Raw genomic sequence first — 21,022 nt, 5'->3', positions numbered from 1 at the left:
ACTTCCCACGTGGGATTTGTTTCCCCAGGAGCTGGATGGTGATGCTGGAGGTGGCGCCTTTTACATGGTGCCCCAAGCCAGAAGAGACACCCAAGCACCCGTGCCCTCTTGGCTTCCCACTCTGCCCCCCGTGGGAGTCAGCGTGCTGGTCTGCCTCCTGGCTTCGCTAATGACAGGAACCTGTGGGAAAACTCCAAGCCTCAGATCTCACCTTTGCGCACGCTGCTGTTAGGAAGCAGCAAAGACAACAAATTTCCCTCCTTTAATGTCCTTAGACGTACTGTTCCCTGAGCAAATTAGTGCCATCTACATGTCTCCCCACAGTCTGCTCAGCGCAGCCCAGGTAAATCAGCATACTGCCTGATTATCCCCCGGCTTCCCCGAGCAAGCCACACCACCAGAAGCACCACGCTTGACAGAAACCTGAAACCTGACTGCTTTCAAGGCTAACGCTGTCATTTCCACCGCTGTGGGCAACTCTTGCCTTTGGTTCTCTTGGAGCTCCAGGGCTGTAGCTCTCCGCACCTCATCGCTACTGGAGCGAGGAAGGAGGTCACCGAGCTGGAGGCAACACGAAGGCTTGGAGAGCCTTGGATGGGCTTGGAAGGTGGTGTCCCAGGAGATCTGCCTGCCAGGCTCAGGAGCACGAAAATGCTCTCCTGCAGAACAGCGTCTGTGGCAGGCGAGCCCAAGAACACCTCCCGTGCTGTCACACTCCAAGGAGCCGCTCAGACACAAGCCAGGCTGGTTGTGCAAAGGCTTAGGTGAGGACAAGCTTTTGAAGGGCGTGCTGCCTGATCTGATTTCTCATCACTCTGTGGCCCAGCTGTCTATCTGGCACCGCAGGTGAAAGCATGGGGAGAAAATACCAGGAGTGTGTGTTTGAATGAAAAGCCAGAACAATCTGGTTGTTCCTTTTCTTCCTCCCTTCCCTACCACAAAAGCCTCAGAAATGGTGCTGGTGCTTTGCTGACAGGCAAGGCAGCAAGTTGCCGTGCCACCAGCACATGCTCTTGACATGACGTGGGGCAGTGAGGGTGAGTAAGGAGCACGAGGAACTGGAAATTTTCACTCACGGACAGAAATTTCACGCTCTCGACACCACTGAAACCTGCTACATGAGGTCAGGAGGCAGAAGCCTCTGCATAGGAGGGGTGAGCAGGGTAGGGGAGGACACTGCATATTTATGACGTGTGCTGGTTTTTCTCTATAATTACAGATCTTTTACTGGTACATGAAGATATATAGATGTAGCTTTGCACCAAGGATCAAGAAAAGACACCGCGCTGCATACCTGAGCCGACACAGGGCGGCACGAGTTCAGCCTTAAATGCTTTTTCTCAGCGGACAGCAAGAAGCAGTGGGTTTGCAAGTCACAGGCGAGGAGACTCAGAGAGCCAGCAGCAAAACACCATGTGCATTTCTAAACACTCTAGAGGATAACTTCTCAATCTGAAAGGCACGGCAGTCGACAGAAGGTCAAGCAGTCGCTGGCTGCCCGGAGACACAGCCGAGGCTGGCAGCTCTCCGCGTGGACCAACAAGAGGATGGTGGCAGCAGAGCTGTGCACGCTCCCTGCTGCAAAACAGCTGTTTTCACAAGGCAGGAGATGGGAGAAACCAATGGCAAAGAAAAGCTTTGAAAAAATAGAATGAAAAAAATAAGAATTCCGTAAGTGGGGTTTATTGAACGTCTGTAAAGCCCCGTTTTGCAGTTAGGAAAATGAGCAAGTGGCTTAAAAACCCTGTTTGCTAAATGAAGGCTCAGAGTGGGAATGGAATACACAACAAAGAGTGGACAATCTCTACGAAAGATTACAACGTGTAGAAAGCTGATAAGGAAAACTAAAGATAGAAGGGAATAGAAGAAAATGCATGGCTGGGACAGGCTCCGCACATCTGCTATTTGGAGCCCAACAAATTTTCTCAACTGGCCCATTTTTAGGCAGAGGCGGTAGCCTCTGATAATGACACAGAAAAAGCAAACACAGCCAATAAATACTTATTCTGTATTTGGGGAAACAGGCAAGAATAAGGCACTTTGGAGGAGAGCAGAAGCTTTCCTAACCCATCGGTAACCTCAGAGACATCTCCGAAGCCCAGCACCACCAGCAGTCAGTGCAGGCAGCCTGCATGGGGATGCTCCAGCAGCCCAGGAGAGCTTTTGGGCACTCGGCTGGCTCTGAGCAGGGCTCAGGCTGCCGCAGCCAGATGGCAAATGGCTCCGCTGCAGCAATACGCGGAGCCAGCAGTAGGGGTGACCTAGTTAACTACTACATGGTCAGATGTAAGACCCAGAAGCCAGGGCTCATCTGGAATTAAATTAAGAAATAATTAAAGGATGCAGGTTATAATTAAAGTCAGTCAGCAGGTCTTTGTGGGAAAGAGATCTTGTCAAATGAACCTGATTTCATTCTTTAGTGAATCCAGGCTGAGTTGAAAAAGGCGCTGCGTACATTACGTCTGTGCAGTCAGAGCTCTAAGTGCTTCACCACACTCAGACTTTAAACGAGAGTACTATACAGTATCCATAAAGCACATTAAACAGATTAAGAGCCGGCTGACAGGTCTCAAACAGAAGTCGTCAACGGGGAATCGTTAGCGAGGTGTTTTCAGCGAGGCTCCACGGGGAGCGCGCTAGTCGATAATTTCACCAATGATCAAGAAGAAAATACAAAATCCTGGCTCGGAAAATTAGCAGGTGACAGCAAGATTGATGTAACAGTAAATATTGATGAGGAGAGAGCGAAATGAGGGTTGCTTGGTAATGTCGAGCCCATTCAAACCCCGTGTACGAGGGAGCTGCCCAGCGCCACCGCACACCTACGAGGACGAATTCCCGGCCGCGGTTGTGAGCAGGGGCTGTGTCCCAGATGGGGGGGAGACTCCAGGAAGGCTCAAGGGTCACCACGGGTGAACAGCTCAGCACAAGGCCCTAATGTGATGCTGTGATGAAAAGAGCTGATGCGGTTCTTGGGGGAGAGGAGAGTTATATATATATATAACGCTGCTGGGACCGATAGCGAAACACTCGTGCAATTAAGATGCCCGTGTTTAAAAGGGGACACTGAAAACCAGACAGGCTGAAGGGATGAGTCACAAAAATGATCCGAAGGCTGGAAAAACGTCCTGCTTCGAAAGACTTGAGCTACATTCAGTTTATCGACAGAAATTCTGCCCCCCTCCCCCCCAACCAGAGTGCATTTCAGAGGAGGAACCAGCAGGTGCCAACCACCCCGAGCCGGCAGACACAGAGCCAACAAGCTCCAACGAGTTTCAGGTCAGGACCAGGTACCTCTCTGAGAAGTCTGGAGGGTTGGATGCCGCAGGGAGGCCAACCACAGTTGTTTCAGCTCACAGAGGAGCATGTGGGCAGCACCTGCAGCCCAAACCCTGTGAATCTGATCATCCCTTCCCCACCAAACCCATGCCGGTGAAGCGCAGGGGGGCCCTGGAGCTCTGAGCCAGGTGACCCCGGAGGGAGCAGCTCTGGGGGGTCCCCATGAGGACATGGGAAGGCAGCGAGCAGCAGGCAGGGTGCTGGCTCCTGGAGGACGAGGTTGGGAGCCAGAAGCCCCAGGGCTGTGAGGAGTCCCCCGTGCAGGGCTCCTGCCAGCACCCGGAGGATCAGCAGCGCACCGAGCGGCGCGGGGCAGACCGCGGCCACTTCTCCCCCCCCAGCTGTGCAGGCTGCTGCGGGTGGGTGGGAGCCCTCCCATGCCAAGAGCATCTCTGCGTTGACTCACTGCCGCAAACACTTTGCTCTCCTGCTCGGAGAACACAGGCTTGGTTATTTTGTTAAAGAATGCCCGTCTTCCTACGCCTGATTCCCTTTCCGTGATTAATGCCGAGCGTAGCGAATGCGGAAGGGCTGCAGCTGGTGCATAGGTGGCTCCTGTGCTGCTCTCGTGCTCCCCACCCAGGAAGAGGCAGCACAGCCCCAGCTTCGATCTTTTCAGTGCCCCCACCACCATACCAGGGACACCCGGCCATCCCACGGCTCCTCGGCCCCTCTGCATCCCCCTCCCCAGCATCTCTCCAAGCTGGACGCGCTGTCCTTCTCCTCCTGGCTGACCCAGAAAATCCTTTTCTTCGCCCTCAGGGAATGTCTCCTCCACGTTTCCCCCAGGGGAAGAGGGGGCACAGTGTGAGGACCGGCCCCAAGCCCCCCGAAGCCAACTTGGCAGCACCAGGAGAGCGCTCAGCTCACGGGACTGCACAGGATGGGACAGAGGAAGCACAACGGCAAGACACCAGTGCTGGAGATGGGCATCAGGGCCAAGCAGGTTTTTAATTGGACTGGAGGTGAAATTACAAAAAAAAAAGAAAAAAATAAAAAGATTAAAAAAATACAGCTTTGGTTTAAAGAAAGGGGCTGGGGGGATAGGAGAAAAAAGCCCTTCAAGTTTCTATGACAACCAGCACAGCAAGAGCCTGCACTGTAATCTCACTTAACACATTAAAAGCTGCACAGAAACAACTAAACCCTAAACTTAGTTCTGCTGGAGCCGGGCACCGTGGGCTCCTCCAGCCCCAGCCGTTCCTCCTTCTGTCCAGCAGGGCTGAGGCCGAGCAGCTCCTCGTCCCCGCTCCCTCGGGCTGGGATTTGGTTGGGCTCCATGTGGGCACGGGGAGAGAAGGGGGTCCCTGCCCTCGGGTCTGGGTGAGGAGCACCCCACCATGATCCTCCCGCCTCATCAGCTGGAGGGGCCTGGGGCAAGCAGTGCCATACACCAAGCAACCAAAAAGAAAATGGTTAAGAATTGCATTTCTTCTTAGTTTACCAAAAATGTGTTCTTCGGTAGCACCTACCCAGCGTGTAACCTGGTGCTATTGGAGAGGTGCTCAGCACCTGTGCACCACCAGCCCCCATGGGCAGGAGGCAGCAGGAGGTCTCCAGAAGACCCTGTGGGATCAGAGTGCTACTGGCCAGGACCAGGCCACCTTATTTTACAAGGGCTGGGGAGGCTTCCCAAGGTCCAGGAGGAAAGCAGCAGAGCTGGCCGGAGGCTGCAGCACCGACTTCTCCTGCACTCTGCAGACATCCAAAGCTGGGAGCCACCTCCTGCCACTCGCACCCATCCTGCCAACCCTCCTCTCCTCGTCAGCTCCACTCCAGATCCATTCTCCATCCCCCTGGCCAGCACTGGGCACTGCTCCCCTCTCCCCAGTGCTCCCCTTGCACCATCTGCACCACCTCTCCCTGTGCTTCCTTCTCCCAGTGCTTGGCACTTTGCAGCTGAGTCTGAGTTACTCGACGAGGATCCCAGCCACTGCAAAAGAAGTCAGACCGTGCATGCATGTCCATGCTGTTGTCATTACCACTGTAATAATAATGCCTGAGTCAAGGAGGCAATCAAATGAACACCCCACTTAGGGACACATCTAGATGATTATGACGGCCTTTGATGCTTCCAAGATGTAAATACCGATCGCTAGATCCTTAAAGATGCCAGGGTTTTACAAGATAATGATTCAACGATGAAACACTCACTTTCATGTAAGCGCTGGCACGGAAGAGCCTTGGTGTAAAAGATGAAATGTTCTACCTTAAGAGCAGGGCGATAATGAATTAGCTGCAGAGACGTCTTGGCAGAATGAATACTGCAAGGCAAAACAAACACAAGATGCTGCTTTACGTAAGGCGGTTTCAGAGGTTGGTTGTGTTTACACCTCTGAGGCTGAAGCATGGGAGGTGGGCGGCAGTCTTTCATCCGAAATGGAGACAGAGCCATAAGGTGCGCCTATAAAAGGGCCGTGGGATGCTGCTGGCGCGAGATGTGGGCTTTGAGACATCGGGGCTCTCCTGCACGACCACGTCCTCCCTGGGGACTGAGCGAGCAGATCAACCGAGAGCCTTTTGTGTCGCTGCAGCAGCCTTGACACCTCCAAGTGCCTGGCAGTGAGCTGCTCCGCAGCGAGGCCGCCCTGACAGCTGAGCACCGCTCCCAGCCGAGGAGACAGCCTGGGCAGGCAGCTCCGGCAGCGAGTCGGTGACACTTTAATTAAAACCAGGTATTTGCTAGGGGGCTTTATGACTGCTGTTACAACGAAAATTTCCTTCTCCGTTTGAAGAAAGTGAGAAACTGTCAGTCCGCGCCTGACACTGAAGAGCCAATACATGCCACCGGGAATCAGCCGTCCTCAGCCCCTGCCAGGGCTGCTGAGTGAGGCCAGCCCTTCCCGCAGCCATCGGGCAGACGTGCCTGTCCCAGCAGAGCCCTGTCCTCTGTCCTGCCTCTCAGCACGGCAGCCCCTGGATCCAGCCCCTGGGGTGCTCCTTCCCCAGCTGATGCCTGCCAGAGCCCAGCTGGAGCGGGGCTGCGGGAGGGTTGCGTGGGGAGCTACGTCCCCAAGCTGCATCGGATGAGATCGATTAGGTTGGGATGTATCAGACACACAGCTCAGCACGGGGAAGGTGCTGTGCCTGTTCTCATGGGATGCAGCAGGAGGCTGGAAGAGCCCTTGCAGGCGATGAATCCTGCACGGCTGGCACGGTGCTGGACTCATGGTCGCCCCCAGTATGTCAAGCTCCTCTCTTGGGAATTTCAGCTACAGCAGCTCTTTGTGTGCCTGTCCTTCCTAAGGTGCTTTCTAGTTCATTCAGTTCTCAGGTGACACGAGTCTTTAAGATTAAGCCTTCTTGATCCAAGCAGCATTCTTGCATGTAATGTGGAAGAGGGAACGTTGCCTCCTGGACACACAGAAAGCCAGGATCTGCAGCTCCTGACATGGGCCAGGAGCTGGAATGACCCTAAACACCCTTGTGAAACCCTCAGAAGTCCAAAAATCTCCCCAGAGTGGGCAGCAACATCACTGCAGCTCTATCTGGGACCCCTGCCTCCCCACTGCACTTTGCTGTGTGCTTGCCCCATCGCTTCGGGGACATCCCAGCAGGAAATCTGTGCCCGGGACAAGCAGTGGCAAAACCCATTGCTCAGAAGACTTCTGGGACCCTTTTCTTTTTCCTTCCCTTTTCTTTTTCTCTAACCTGGACCTGCTGTGAAAGCCCAAAGGCACCAAGCAGCGAGCAGGGGGATGCTCAGCAGTGAGGCACCGTCTCTGAGCACAGAAAAGGAAAAGCAGAGGAAAACCTGCCAGGTTTGCTCCAGTAGAGGCGGCCCTCCAGCCACCTGCTTCCAAGCTTCTCTCCGATCACCAGCCTGGCCATGTGGACGTGTTGATAAAACCCCCAGCTCAGCTCAGCTTTGGGAGCCAGCCGCAGGCTGCAGCCCACGCTCCCATCCCGCATCCCGAAGGGCTCGGGGAGCACGGCTGCTGGGACACTGCAAGGGTGCTGTGTTTATGTTTCAATACAATTACTAAGTAGATTTCTGCATATATATATATATAAAAAATGCTAGATGAGATATGTGTGTACATAAACCATGTATGCCAATATGCACAAATATTTAAGTGATAAGCATTCACCCTTCTAGTGTAAAACCCCTGTAGTGTGAGGTTAATTATTCTTTAGTTTCAAGGCAAATAATTGTCAATAAAAACATACGGGTACAAAAGGTATATGAATCAAAGAATCACAGAATGGCTCAGGTTGGAAGGGACTTTAAAGATCACCCAGCTCCAAATCCCTGCCAGGGGATGCCACCCACTAGATCAGGTTGGCCAAAGCCCCATCCAGCCTGGCCTCGAACACCTCCAGGGATGGGGCACCCACAACTGCTCTGGGCAGCCTGTTCAGTGCCTCACTGCCCTCCGAGTGAAGAATTCCTTCCTTACACCCAATCTCAACCTTCCCTCTTTTAGTCGCATGTAACTTCACAAAACACGAGTGATATCCCAGCAAGTTAGGTAATGTAACATCCCTCAGCAGCTCGGCCAGACCTGCCTGCATCTGGGCTGCCTGTGAAGTGCCACCAGCTGCTGGGGACCCGGCGCTGAGCCCTGCCATGCAGGAGGGCTGAGGTGTCAAAAGCAGCTCTGCCTGGGGCAGTGGCAGTGCCAGCAGCAGCCGGAGGATCAGAGCGGAGCAAGCTGGGGGCAGCAGAACCACGAGGCACCACGGACTTCTGCTGCAGAGCAGCCACCAAGGAAGATAAATAGGGAGAGAATTAAGCCAAGCCGGATTGCTGTGATGAGACAAACCACACGGCCAAATTCACGGTGGCACAGGGAGCCAGAGAGCACCGACGAGCTCCTGGATCTGCGGCAGCTTCTGTCTCTGCCTGTACCCACCACCCTGACCTGGCCCCGCTGCACACACAGGGAGGTGGAAGGCTTCGTTCTCCGTTGTAAGGTAGAGAAATGCCCCCCATTCCTCTGAGGAGATGAACTACAAAAGCAGCACTATGGTTTTTGCTATCATCTACCACCACAACCCCCCTGCGGGAAAACTGACGAGTTTTCCTGCTCTTTTTTATGTTTTCTCCAAATCTCTGACAAAATCTCACAAAAGCTCCAGCTGGAAGAGGGACGCTAGAGATGCTTCAGTCTTTTCTAAGCATGCTCGTCAGAAACATGCACTCTACATGAGCACACAACAGCGCTGCGATAAGAAATCTCAGACGACTCTTAGTAGGGGTCACGGGCACACATTTATAAATCCCCTGCCAAACGTGTGTTGATTTTGTCATCGCATCTACGATGACTCCACAGCCTCCTGGGATACCCCTCTGATCTCCCACAAAGCTCCGTGGGATTAAACAGCCTGGGAAATGGTTCTGGCTGTGTTTTCAGAAGTCTTTTGCTGCCAGTGGTCTTGGGAAGCTGGTGGTCAGTGCCTTGGGGCAAGCGGACAGAGCAGCTCTGAAATGAGACTTTTTAGCAGGGACCCAGGAGACTAGTGTTGAGCTTGCAAAAACTTCCAGTGCTTAAAGAGAGAGGAGCCAACAGATAACCAGGAACACAAAGGAACTGGCACACCCCATGCCAGGCAGCAAGCCAGCAGCTCCTGAAAGGGTTTGGGGACACACTCTGGCATCCCAGGACACTCCAGATGCATCTGCTCTAAGTGTAAACGGGATCAGGAGGGGAGGGAGGATGCAGCCACAGTGCTTGCTGTGGGCTCAGCAGTGCTGGGAGCAGCTCTGTAGGAACATTTGGGAAGCAACAAAAATTTGGGAAGGAAAAAAAAAAACAAGAGCAGAAGCCCAGTGAATTTTGGAGGAGAGAAGATGTCCTCAAACTAATTCCCTTTTAACTCTCCAAACCACACCCTCCACTGACGATCCTGCATGTCAGAGCACTACCCCACAACTTCAGAAACATCTGTGGCATTTTTTTTCAGAACAAAACAGGCGATAACATAAGGATGCTTTACTTCTCCCAGACAGAACAGGAGCAGTACAGGGTCCGACACGTGAACGTGCTCAGCAGCACAACGCGCAGCTGTTTCGTGGTCAGGGCCAGAATTGAAATTCTCACCATGGGTTTTCGTAGAGTTCGCCTCCATCCAACCCATCGTGCTATCAGACACATCCTTCCAGCAAAGAGACAACCTTCTTGCCTCGAAGGTGCCATGCTGCCGCAAGGCTCTGGAAGTGCTGGGTGCAACAACATAACCGGCCCGAGAGAGCGAGCTCTGTTTGCATTTCAATACGGGTCGCAGAGGTCAACAGCACTGTAAGTGCTCCGCTTGCTCTCGCTCGCTTATGGACTGTCGCAGCTTGCTCAGAGCCACGGCCAAGGGCACACACCAAGTCACCAACTGCTCGAGCTGGTGGGGTGATTTGCAGATCCTTTGTTTGTGTTCATGAATACGGTGGCCCCAGAGAGCCTCCTCCTTCTCTCTCACCCCTGCGGCTCGCCGCGATTTGCACTTAAGCTGACGGAGGAAGACAGGCGTCAATGTCAACGCAGGGGCTGTGGAGATGCGCGAGACCAGCCCGTTGCGACACGGAGCAAAACCCTTCAGCTCCCCACAGCAGCGCAGCTGTGCAAAGCAGGAGCAGAGGGAGCCAGGGGTGGGAGAGGTCACCTCCGCATCCCCGCTGCCCGGCCGCCGGGTCCCGGCTCTGCTCCCCAGGCTCAGCCAAGCTGTCATGACTCCTCCTGACCTGATTTAATGATCTGCGTACACCCCGAAGCCAAAGCGATTGACAGCCCTTCCACTGCTATCCTCGCTCCTGTAATTGCGGCAGCTATTCTTGTACGCCGAAATGTCTAATCTTAGTAAGCCACAGAGCTGCTTGATAATATGGACCAACCGGGAATTTCCACGCGATTACTCACCGCGGCTACTGGCACTTACTTGGGCTGGTAAAAGTCCTTCTTGTCTGCTGATCCCAGGCTCTGCAAGACACAAGACAAAACAGAAATGTTTCTTTAACCCTTTGCCAAGCAGGTTTCACTGATGAAGACGCGTGGCGAACAGGCAAAGCTGTGCCTATGGGTGCGTGGGGGCTGCCTAGGCAGGCTCGGGGCACCTGCAGCCACTGAGCATACCGCGGGCAGGGCCCCCAGGCACCTGGGGTTGTTACAGGACAGAGTCAAAGCAGAGGCACAAGGATGTGTTAGGTTTGAACCCAGTGGGTCCAGGCACAGCCAGGTCTGCCACCGCTTGCAGAAGGGTGGCACCTTGCGCCAGGAGGCTGGAAACAGGACGGGGTGCAGGGCCGGCAGAGATTTCAAACCCCACAGCCACTCCCCGAGGATAGGGCCACAAAATTCTTCCACCAAGAAAAACCACACCAGATCCCAAACACATGAAAGCCTACCAGGGACAGCCTGGCGCACTCCAAGTCTCCCATTTGCTAGCACCTGCGGAAATATCACAAATTCCACCACCACCACGATCTGCTCAAAGTCTGACACCACCCCAGGCACACAGGGGTCTGTAGTGTGCCGGTCCCCGGCGGCTGGCCCGAGCACGGAAGGGCCACCACCACCCGAGGGCTGCAGGAGGGCAGGCTGCACAGGACACGGAGGATGCTCGCGGCGGGCCAGATGGACAGCCAGACCCACCAAACCTCCCCCTCCTCCTCTGCTCGGGGACAGTCCTCACCTCACGCCCCGCCAGGACGGGGGCCAGCAGCCCGCAGCGCGGGGTGGCCCCACCACCACCGTCCCCGTCGTCCCCGTGTCCCCACAGAGGCATGCCGGCTCGTGGGCAGCGCTGGGGCTGGGGCTGGGGCTGGGCCGGCCGCCTGCTGGAGTTTTGCTCCACGGTTGCCAGGCAATGGCGAAGGCAAACTCTGCTTCTGCTTCAGCGGGGAGCAGCGGGCCCGAATGCTAATCAGGGGCGCAGGAGCAGTCCTGGCCCCGCACTGCCCCTGCCAGCACCCCCCAGCCTTGTTCCCACCCAGGGTCAAAGGAGCAGAGGAGGAAGGCCCTGGCTTGAAGCAGGCAGGGCTGAGCCGGGCCCAAAGCACCCCACGGCCCCCAGGGGCTGCCAGGCCAGTGGGCAGTGCCCCGGCCGTGTCCCCCCGGGGTTGGAGGGCACCAGGAGCATGGGGCTGGGTGTATGTGGCCCTCACGCTCATCCCATGATGGGACGAGCCTTCCTCCAGCCTCCCCACAGGGAAAGGCTCCTCGCCAGCCCATTTGTTTCACCACCCTCGTGGTCTTCCTTGGGAAATGTCCTTGCACTGCCTCTGCCCAGCACTTGCCTCATTCTCACTCCACTTCACCATCAAAGCAGGCAAATTCCCCGACGCAGAGCTGCAAGCAAGCCCCCACCTCGGGAACACCTCCACTCTTTCGGGCACAGCACTCCCACGAGACATTTCATTACTTCTTTAAACTCGACATCTAAACCACAGAGGGACGGTTCCCAAACTACGGCTACAACGCAGTTCCCGAGCCACAACAAATTCAGCTTCATAGGATCCCTGTGCCAGCAGGGATCGCGGAGAGCTGGCGGTATTTAAGGAGAAGCTGCAAGCAGCTTCCTCAGCACCCTCCAAGTGACACACGGGGAATGTGCATCCTGCAGCCCGACCCCAGCCCAGCCTCAGCAGCTCTGGGCCAGCAGGGAGCTGGTGAGGAGCAAGCAAAGCCATCGGCCATGGTCAGCAGCAAGAGCCCCCGTGGGCATGGCCTCTCAGCCCCGTTTGTAAGCCCCTGGGCAGGATGAGCTGCACGGGCATGCTCCCAGATGGTGGTGGGAGCTTGTCGAGAAGCTGGTTTTTAAAAGTCACAGGAAACTAGCTTTGGAGAGGGGAAAAACAAAACAATAAGATGGGGCGCGATTGTAGCAGGGACTAGCCAAAACATCTGATTTTGAGCCTTATTAAGAACATAGCTATCGAGGAGGGAAAGCCGAATTCCAGCAACATGTCCAAGGAATCAGGCCTGGAGCAAGGCCCAGAGCTGTGGATCAGCTCCTGGCTCTACCACCGCCCCGCTGGCTGACCTCAGGCTCTTTCTTCCCTCTCCGTGCCCGAGCCTCCCCAGTTCCTTTGCCTCATCCCTCTCTTCCCGGAAGAAAGAGGGACCATGCACGGCAACCAGGCAAAATTCCCACTGCATTTCAGGACTTTCTGCTGAGCACACGCAAGGGGCGAGGACGTGCTTTGACCACCTCTGCGAGAGGTGCAATCAATGGGTGAGTGGCAGCTGTAGGCAGCCACAGCATCGCCCTGGGGCAGCGACAGCCCCGGCACCACCCCACAGAGTATGGCAATTTTGGCTGACAGCAGCAGGAGGAGACAATGGCCAAGAAGTGGTCGAGGGAAGGACCCCTGGGTGGAAAGACCACCGTAAGGAAGCAGAGCGGAGTGAAACAGAGGAAGGCAACACAAAGCTGGAATCTTAGGAAAACCGTCCTGGCGCTCAGCTTGAGCAGAGTTTGAGCCAGCTCCAGAGGGGAGGGGTAGAGCAGCATTTCTATGGGCTTTTAGAAAGCTGACCTGATAAGGCATGGAGATATGTGCCAAGGGGACAGTTCCTGGCCTTACAGGGACCTCGGGAGAGCTCTTCTTTTCCTGTCTGTGCCTGGGAACTGGAAGAGGCAGAGAGCTCCCAAAAATGAGCAAAAGGTAGCTTAACATTTTTCTTTGCTTTCTGAAAGGAAGGATAGTTCCTCCTGAACCGATACAGGCTATGGAGGCTTTTATCTGTGCAGTCATACAATAAAAAACCAAATGCCTGCCTTCGTGCTTGCATTATTACTGGTGGTCTACTGGCTGCCAGGAGAGTCATCTGCTGGTGGTTCAGGCACATCCGTGCATAGCTGGGGTCTCCAGAGGCTGCGGCATGACAGCTCCACAACCAAAATAAATCCGGGAGCCACAGAGGCTCTGGGAGGCTTGCTGATGCTGCAGGGAGACCCTCGCCTTCCCGGGGGGACAAGGGGAGTGGCAGCATCCCTGAGTTCAAAGAGCCCCCCGCGTGCTCCGAGCCTCCCCACGCAGCATGAGTCACCCTCCAGCGGGGCCGCGGCACTGCCTCTCGTTTGCTCACTTCATTGATGACTCAGGGTTTAGGAAGCACGTTTTAAATCCCTTAATGAAATAATGGAGAGAGTCTTTTTTTTCTTTTTTTTTTTCTTTTTTTTTTTTTTTCCAGCATGTATTTTTAAAACAAATACTTCAACGAGGCTTGCACCCATCTCCATCACACCCTCCTGAGACACACGGCTAGGGGGACTGAGCCTGGGGGCACCCAGGGGACATAAGCAGCCCCCAGCACCTCCTGGCAGGGCCGTGCAGGGAAGGAGGGAGCCCATGACTGGCCTGGACAAGCCCTGCAGAGCCCAGCGGTGCCCCAGGACATTGCTGAACAGCGGGGCTGAGCCTCGGGGGCACACACCCTTCTGAATGCGGATGGGCGCTGATGGTGACCTCCTGCCCCTGCAAACTGCCCCAGCAAAACAAGGAAGCAGCAGAATGGGATGCTGGCACCGCATCCACAGCTCCTGGGCCAGGATGCAGACTGCCAAGACCGGGGATTGTCTGCCAACTTGATTAAGAAAGTGTTGTCCCAAGCATGGCCAAGGTCATTACCATTACCCCCAGAATCCTCCCCATGTAAGAATAACTGACCCAGGCTGGTGCTGGTTGTTTTGAACACCAGACCTCACTGCGTGATGCTCACAGCCCTTCTGCTCTTGCCTCCAAAAGTGCATCACACGAAGCACCTTAGAAATAGTAAGGGGGCAAAAGGAAGGTAACAGGATGAACTGAGAGATCAGAGCGGTTTTATTACCATAAAGGAACCACCATAAGGCCACATGCCCAGATTGTTAAAAAAAAAAAAAAAAAAAAAAAAAAAAAAAAAAAAAACACCCCTTGCAGGTTGCTTTTAACCTGCCTGTAAAAGCTCAGCCCCCTGGGCTAGTGGGGCAGCACCAGCAGCACCTGGACCCTCTCGGAGGCTGGCCCTGTAGCACCAGGACGCAGAGAGCAGTGCCTGCCCATGTCCCCTTTGGTGTTTCCATCGCTGCTCTTCCCAATGCTCCTCACCCGCAGGACAGAGCAACCCCACAGGAACAACACAGCACCCTGGCTGGCTTCAGCACTGCCCCAAAATCCCCTTTTAAACACCACATTTTGTACAAAATGTCAAAGGCATCTATAGGCTTGGCTTTTCGTTCAAACCATGACCCACCACTTTCACGAATCCTTTGCAAACCTGCGAGAGCCAGGGCCAAGCTGAGCACCTGAAATTATTTTCTTAATATCACATTTCAGGCACTAAGTAAACTACTTTGCAAGTTACCGCCAGCCTTGCTGGTCCCCAGCAAGAATTAGCACAACACGCCGCAGACATAAAAGATGAGACCATTTTAAAGGACGGCACCGAGTTCGGAAATTCAGCCAAGCTGGGGAGATAACAGGCACGGCGCTGCAAACGAGGTTGCCCACGGAGGGGCTGAGGCAGAAGTTTTGCATTATCTGTTTATTCACACCAGCAGCCATCAATCCTCTTGCACTTTTTACTCTCCTAATATGTTGCCGAGCGTAATCTCAGCTCATCTTTTTCCGGGCAGCGTCCCTCGGAGAGCGAAGTTATTAGCGAGGCTGAAGAAGCCTCATGCAATTGTTTAGAAACGACACCAAAATAATCCCCAAAGACAGGCAGCTGCTTGCAGGTGGCAGCTTTCTGAGTCGTTCCAATAAACTCTAGCTCAGTAACTCCCAGAATAATCAATGCCCATACAAAAAGCAGGCAAAAACCGAGGGATGAGTTCTTTTTTCCTGCTAGAAGAGCAGGGAAATAAACCTGTGGGCTGAAGTCCACGCTGCAAAGCTGCCCTCTGCAAACCTCCTTGCCTGCTGGGATGGCTGCACCCGTGCCCGAGGTCCTGGGAGGGGACAGGCTGGCTCCTGTGGGATTTGGGCACGGGGGCAGCTGCTCGGCCCCGAGGCAGGGCAGGGTGTGCTGGGGGCTGTGGCTGTGCTGCCCGTCCCCCCCCCCCAGCGAGATCCTGGTGGTTTGTGCTGTCAGGCACAGCCCTTAGCCAAGCTCGGCGTATCTGCAGCATGCTGCATTTATGACTAATCGGGAGGCGATGCCTGACTGTCGGAAGGGCAGGAAAATTCAGAGCACTGGGATGCGAGAGGATTGCTCGGAGGTTTTGTCCACCCGTCCTTGCTAACAGCACCCCTGTGCTCCAGGGCTGACCCCCCCCGGTGCAGCCTGGCACTCAGCATGACCCACCTGTGGCACAAAATCTGGTACTTTAGCCCCAAAATCTGGTGGCAGGGGAGCTCACAGGCCAAGCTACATATGGTGGGACAGAGAGAGCAGCAGGAAGGAGGAGGACACGTGCCTCTTGGAGGCTCTGATCTCTTGGAGGAGCCCTTTTGGCAGAGGCAGCCCCCGAGCACTGCTGGGCACGGGGATGTGCATGACAGCAGCCCCAGCTCCAGCCCTGGCCTTCCATCGTGATCCTGCCTCCTGCTGGGACCGACGCAGCCAGGGGATGCTGATGGTCCCCAAACCTCCCTGCTCAGCATCCAGCATGTCCCAGCTCTGCTCTTGAGCACGAGTCCGACCCAGCCTCTACCCTCACCTACAGAGCTACCTACACGGCCACGCAAGCGAGGTGCCTTGAAGTATTCCAGGTGCTCCGCAGCAGGGCAGAGCAGCACAACCCGTGCCCGGGAGGCTGGAGGAGCTCCCAGCGTCCTCCCAGGAGCTCCAGGGGCACTGCACAGAGGAGCAAATATCCGCAGGTGGGACCGAGGAGGAAGGGCCCCAAGTGCCAGCACCACGAGCCATACCGGCACAGCCCTGCAGCCTCACACACCCCTCCCTTGCCTTCATTACAGCAGGCAATTAAGTGCAGGCAACTGGGCTTGGTGTGGCACAAAACCTTCCTCTCCTCCACCTGGGTAACGAGGACGGGCTCCTTCCTCAGCCTGCCTTCCTACAGGAGGAAAGCCAAGCCTGCTAACGAGCCTCTGCCAACACAGCCACCCCACAACAAACACATCCATTTCCACTCCTCGCTGCAGCCCCTGCACCAGCCGGAGCCTGCCCTGTCCCCCCGGTGTCTCCTCGCCTGCCCCGTACCCTCAGCCCCTTCCCAGACCCCCAGCAGGGCTGCTCCCTCACAGTCCCTACCCCACGCTAACACCGAGCAGAGCTTCAAAGCATTTCTTTACAGAGCTCAGCCACGAAAGGTTTCGCTGCACTCATACTGCGCTGCTAGATGCCTGTGGATTTAACTGATGCGTGCACCCGTGTGCGTGGATGCACGGCCTCGTTATCGACAGGTTTCTCTTTTCCAAGGGATTCCACGAGCTCTGCTGACACAGCCCGGGAGGCATCCACTTGCTGCTGCTTCACAGGAGAGTTTCTCTGCATCGCAAAACTTGTAAAGCCGCTGCCAAAACCGCTGCAGCTCGTAAACTCCGCGAGCTCAACAGCGTGCAGGGTGACACTCGCACAGGCACGGGCACCCTCTCTCCGTGTTTGCATTCATCAGGCCCTTAATTAGGTGGGGAAGGAGCTGCAGGAGGAGCAGCAGACAGGAGCTCTAACAAGCAGCTGAGAGCTGTTACAAACAGCACGCTGCGCATGTGCTGGTCTCTACCTTTTTTTTTTTTTTTTCTCTCTCTTTCTTTCTTGATTACAGCCTGCAAACTATTACTGCAACTTTAAGCACGTCGGGAAAGAGCTATGCTCAGGCTTAAGTGTTTGCAGAATCAGGGCCTAGACGTGCGGATGGATGTGTTGCTATTTATACCAGAAAGCCCTCGGCACAGTGCATGGGGGTGCAGCGAGGCTGAGCCAGCGCTGCCACCAGGACCTGGGTTTCTCTTTTGCTTCCTTTCAGGGGGGGCAGCTGCCTGCTCTTGCATGAATGCCCCGCCTGGTATTTTTATCTCCGGGCTTATGAGCTTGCGCGTGTTTATGCCGGTTTGTAGGTGAAGTTACGTATTTCATCACCGAAAGGAAAAAAAAAAAAAAAAAGGAAATACAAAAGGCTGGAAGCCGTGTAGCCAGCTCCCAGCTCCGCGGCCCTGCAGTTAATTACACCCTGTTCTCCGGCAGATCCTTTAAATGCTGCATCGCAATCCCTGTAGCCGTGCTGTGTGTCATTCATCCTGACAGCAGGTCTGCCCGCCAACCCAGCTAATTATAGTGCGGGAGGCAAATGACTGGGCTCCCGCCCCGCTGCCTGCTCCTCTCCATCAGCCGCACGCTCCCGGGACGCCGGCGACCCCGGGCTGCAGCTGGGGCTGGCGATGGATGTGCCACAGGGTGCCCGTGAGGGGCAGCAGGGGGGCACCACAAGGGTGATGCTCCCCAGGGAGAAGCCCAGCAGGGCCCTGACTCCCCAGGAGCTCCTTTCCTGGGGCAGCAGCCTTGTGGCCCCGTACCCAGCCCTGTCCTCCCAGGCAGCCCACCTCTCCTCGGACGACCTCTGCACCTCCCTTGTTTTCCCCCTGGCCATGGCTGTTGGGTCAACTGCACTGAAGCGGGCTCGGGTTGTACCAACAGCATCGCCACCCACGGGTGCTGCTGTCTTGGGGCTAGGAGGATGAGCGTTCAGCTTGGTAAGGGAGAAGTGGCTTTTAGGATCCCTCGGAGCGGATCTGTGGGCTAAGCTGAAACCAAGCTCAGCCCCGTGTGCCCGCTGGTGCCACCGAGGAAGGCACAAGCCCAGGAGCAGCTCCAGCTTCCAGCAGCCACCAGGAGAACCCTGGGATCCAAAAGGCAAAGAAATACCCCATCTTCCACCAGCCCTCTGCGGGGACAAGCCCCCAAGCACCAGCAGAGCCCAGCACGAGGGTCCCCATGCAGCACGAGGGTCCCCTGTCCCCGCACAGGCAGCGAAGGCTTTGCCCCGGAGACCAGGACTGAGGCCACCCAGCACGGTGCGCTCGGCCGTGAAGTCACAGCTTTAGGAACACACCTGGAGAAGGGAGAGGATCCGGCCAAGCTGCACCCCTGGCGAGCTATTAATAACCCTGCACATGCAGGACCTGCAGCAACGTCAACCAGGCTGCCAGTTGGGGACCAAGCAAAACCCAGCCCTCGCGTTGGGACAGCGTCCAACCAGCGCTTGAAACACCATCGGAGAACAGGTCTCTCATTATTTTGGCCCAGAAAGCGGCTCCCAGGGGTTATACAATGTCTGAGTCAAAATATGTAAATACAAACCCTCACTTCTGGGAACCTGGCTGCCGACGGCTGGCCCCGTGCCCATCCTTCGTGGCATGATGCAAACAAGACCGCAGCGCGCTCCTGAGTCGCTGAGACCCTGTGGAAAGGCCAAAGCTGCCTGCAAAATGACAGGCACGCCGGGAAACAGTGGCCTCCTCCTCCTTGGTGGCCCAGAGTGAGCCAGCAGGCCGTGCTGAGCACCCTTTTCTCACAGACCCTGACTTCACAGAGATAACTCCAAAAAAAATCTGCATCTCCAGTCTCAAACCCAAAGTGATTCTTTCAAAACCAGGGCTTGAGGCGTATCAGCCAAACCATTCTGGAGTTGTAAAGCTCTCCAAAATTAATACGTTACAGGCTTGCGGGAGCAGATGCCAATGCCCACGCTCCTTCAGCACCTCCATGCACATCGCCCTTGCCCCTGCAGACTCTGGCTTCCCGGGCACGCCAAGCCCCGCTTCCAGCCTCCTCCTCCTCGCCTGCAGCCCTGCTGAAGGTGCAGGTGGCCCCAGGGACGCAGTCACGGCACCAAACCTGTCGGAGTTTAAGAAGCAGTTGGACTGTGCACTTAGTCACATAGTCTAAAATTTTGGGTAGATCTGTGCAGTGCCGGGAGTTGGACTCGATCCTTGTGGGTCCCTTCCAACTCGGGATATTCTGTGATTCTGTGATTCTGTGATCCTTATGGGCTCCTTCCAACTCGGGATATTCTGTGATTGATTCTCTGATTCTGTGGGTGCCCAGGGGAGCCAGGGCGAGCCCACACGGGACAGTGACCCCAGTGACAGTGACCCCAGCTCAGCCGTGTTGGTTTTAGGCTGGATTTGCCTCCTTGCAGCACCATCACAGAAAGCTGGGAGACGTGCACCCTCAGAAGGCAATGCCAGCTGCCACCGAGGGCAGAGCTGGGCAGAAAGCCCGGGCTGCTCATCGGATGCATTTCTAGGCAATGCAGATACCCCACAAATCGCTCAAACAGAGAGAAATGTACGGCAACATCACTGATGCACGTTACAGGTGAGACCCTAAGTATGAAAAGCCAGGGAAACCCCCCCAAACTCCACACACAGCTCTAGGAATGCCCCTCACCACCCCGAGGCTCTGGGAAGGACGTGCTGGGGCTCACCGGGACACCCCGGGACCCCTCAGACGGGGTCAGAGCCGCGGGACTCCCGGCACTAAGCACTTACACGGGCTCGGGCCGTCCAACCACCACCAAGTATTTAGGCATCAAACTCCATAAAGGAAGCACAAGACGCACTACAGAATAATTCGAGCGCATTATAAAAAGCCCAGAGGGGAAAATAGATTTTTGGAATGTGTTCTCAATCTCATTAATTGGGAAGACAGCCTTGGAGGGGAAAGGAAAAAAAAAAAAAAAGGATTATATTCCTCCCCAAACCATTATCCACTCTGAAGAGTGTATCATATGAAAACAGTTATATAAAAGAATAAATTATATTTGGAATGGCAAGAACCCCAGAATAAAGCTAGAAACTCCGATGTTCCCATATAAAGATAGGAGACAGTTATCTGTTCCAAATTTTCAAGTTTTCTGCTGTGCCAATTCAAATTCACTACATACCAGCATAGCCATATAAAGGGGACTCCACCCATGTAATCTTGGAACGAGCAATAATCCCCCAAACTATCAATTTAATGTATGGGGATACAAAATGAGACAAGAATGTACTAACAGAGAGAGCAATCCATTAACTACATGGCAAAAGGCACCAGAACGTGCGCGCAGGAATATCTATTTAAAGTGACATTTGCATTTAAAGACCGGATCTGAAATTAAGGCTTCTGCACGCAGACATCATCGATCCTGCAAATTAAAAGGCCGTTTCTACATCCAATGTGAGTTTTATTTTTGTTTTATTTTCTCCTATTTGTTCAGCGTCACGTTTCTTGGCCAGCACTGGAAAAAAACAGCTCTTGGTCGTGTTTTTTTTTTAATATTAGCTGTGTTTCTGATCAGCTTTTCCAGGGCGCTCCTGCACCAGCGTGCAGCTGAGGGATGGGGACGGTTCCGAGCAGCTTTCCCAGGGCACGAGGCTGGAGCCTGAGCTCTGCCAGCCGTGCTGTGAGCGTTGGGATCCTCGTGGCTCCGGGTGCCTGCATCAGCCCCGACCCCACCGTGCTGCCTACGGCACTGCTGTATGGGTACCAGCACTCGCGTGCACCAGCGGCCCTGCTCCTTACCCTGCGCACACTGTGTGTTATGTCTGAAGTGGGCAAAATCTTCAATTTTTGCAGATTTCTGCAGGTGCAGTGTGTTCATACCAAGTCTGGATCCTGTGTGCCCGTCTCCCCACACCAGCTCAACAACACGCAGAGCTCGGCACACACTGTGCCCAGACCTTTTCCTGGTGGGAAGGGATGGACGGGGGGAGCGCGACAGAGGCAGGAGAGCGCTCATCTGCTGCCAGATCCAGCCCCGGCTGCAAAAACAGCCCCAGTAAGGAGCCCCCTTCTCGCTGGTCCAAAGCAGAAGCCCGAGG

At 55.0% G+C, this 21,022-nt stretch overlaps 1 protein-coding gene across 1 annotated transcript in view; it reads right to left on the bottom strand.

Annotated features, from left to right (window-relative positions):
- LOC311215268 (ankyrin repeat and fibronectin type-III domain-containing protein 1-like) overlaps positions 1 to 21,022 on the bottom strand; it is a 183,105-nt gene that overhangs the window by 43,775 nt on the left and 118,308 nt on the right. Inside the window, exon 5 of the mRNA XM_084296363.1 lies at positions 10,210 to 10,250. Within this exon, the coding sequence (XP_084152489.1) occupies positions 10,210 to 10,250 (41 nt within the window). The remainder of the gene's footprint in view (positions 1 to 10,209; positions 10,251 to 21,022) is intronic.

Source organism: Netta rufina (assembly GCF_964035555.1).
Source record: "Netta rufina genome assembly, chromosome: 15".
NCBI lineage: Eukaryota > Metazoa > Chordata > Aves > Anseriformes > Anatidae > Netta > Netta rufina.
Note: the sequence above shows the minus strand (reverse complement) of the source record. Positions and strands in the feature narration are given on the sequence as shown.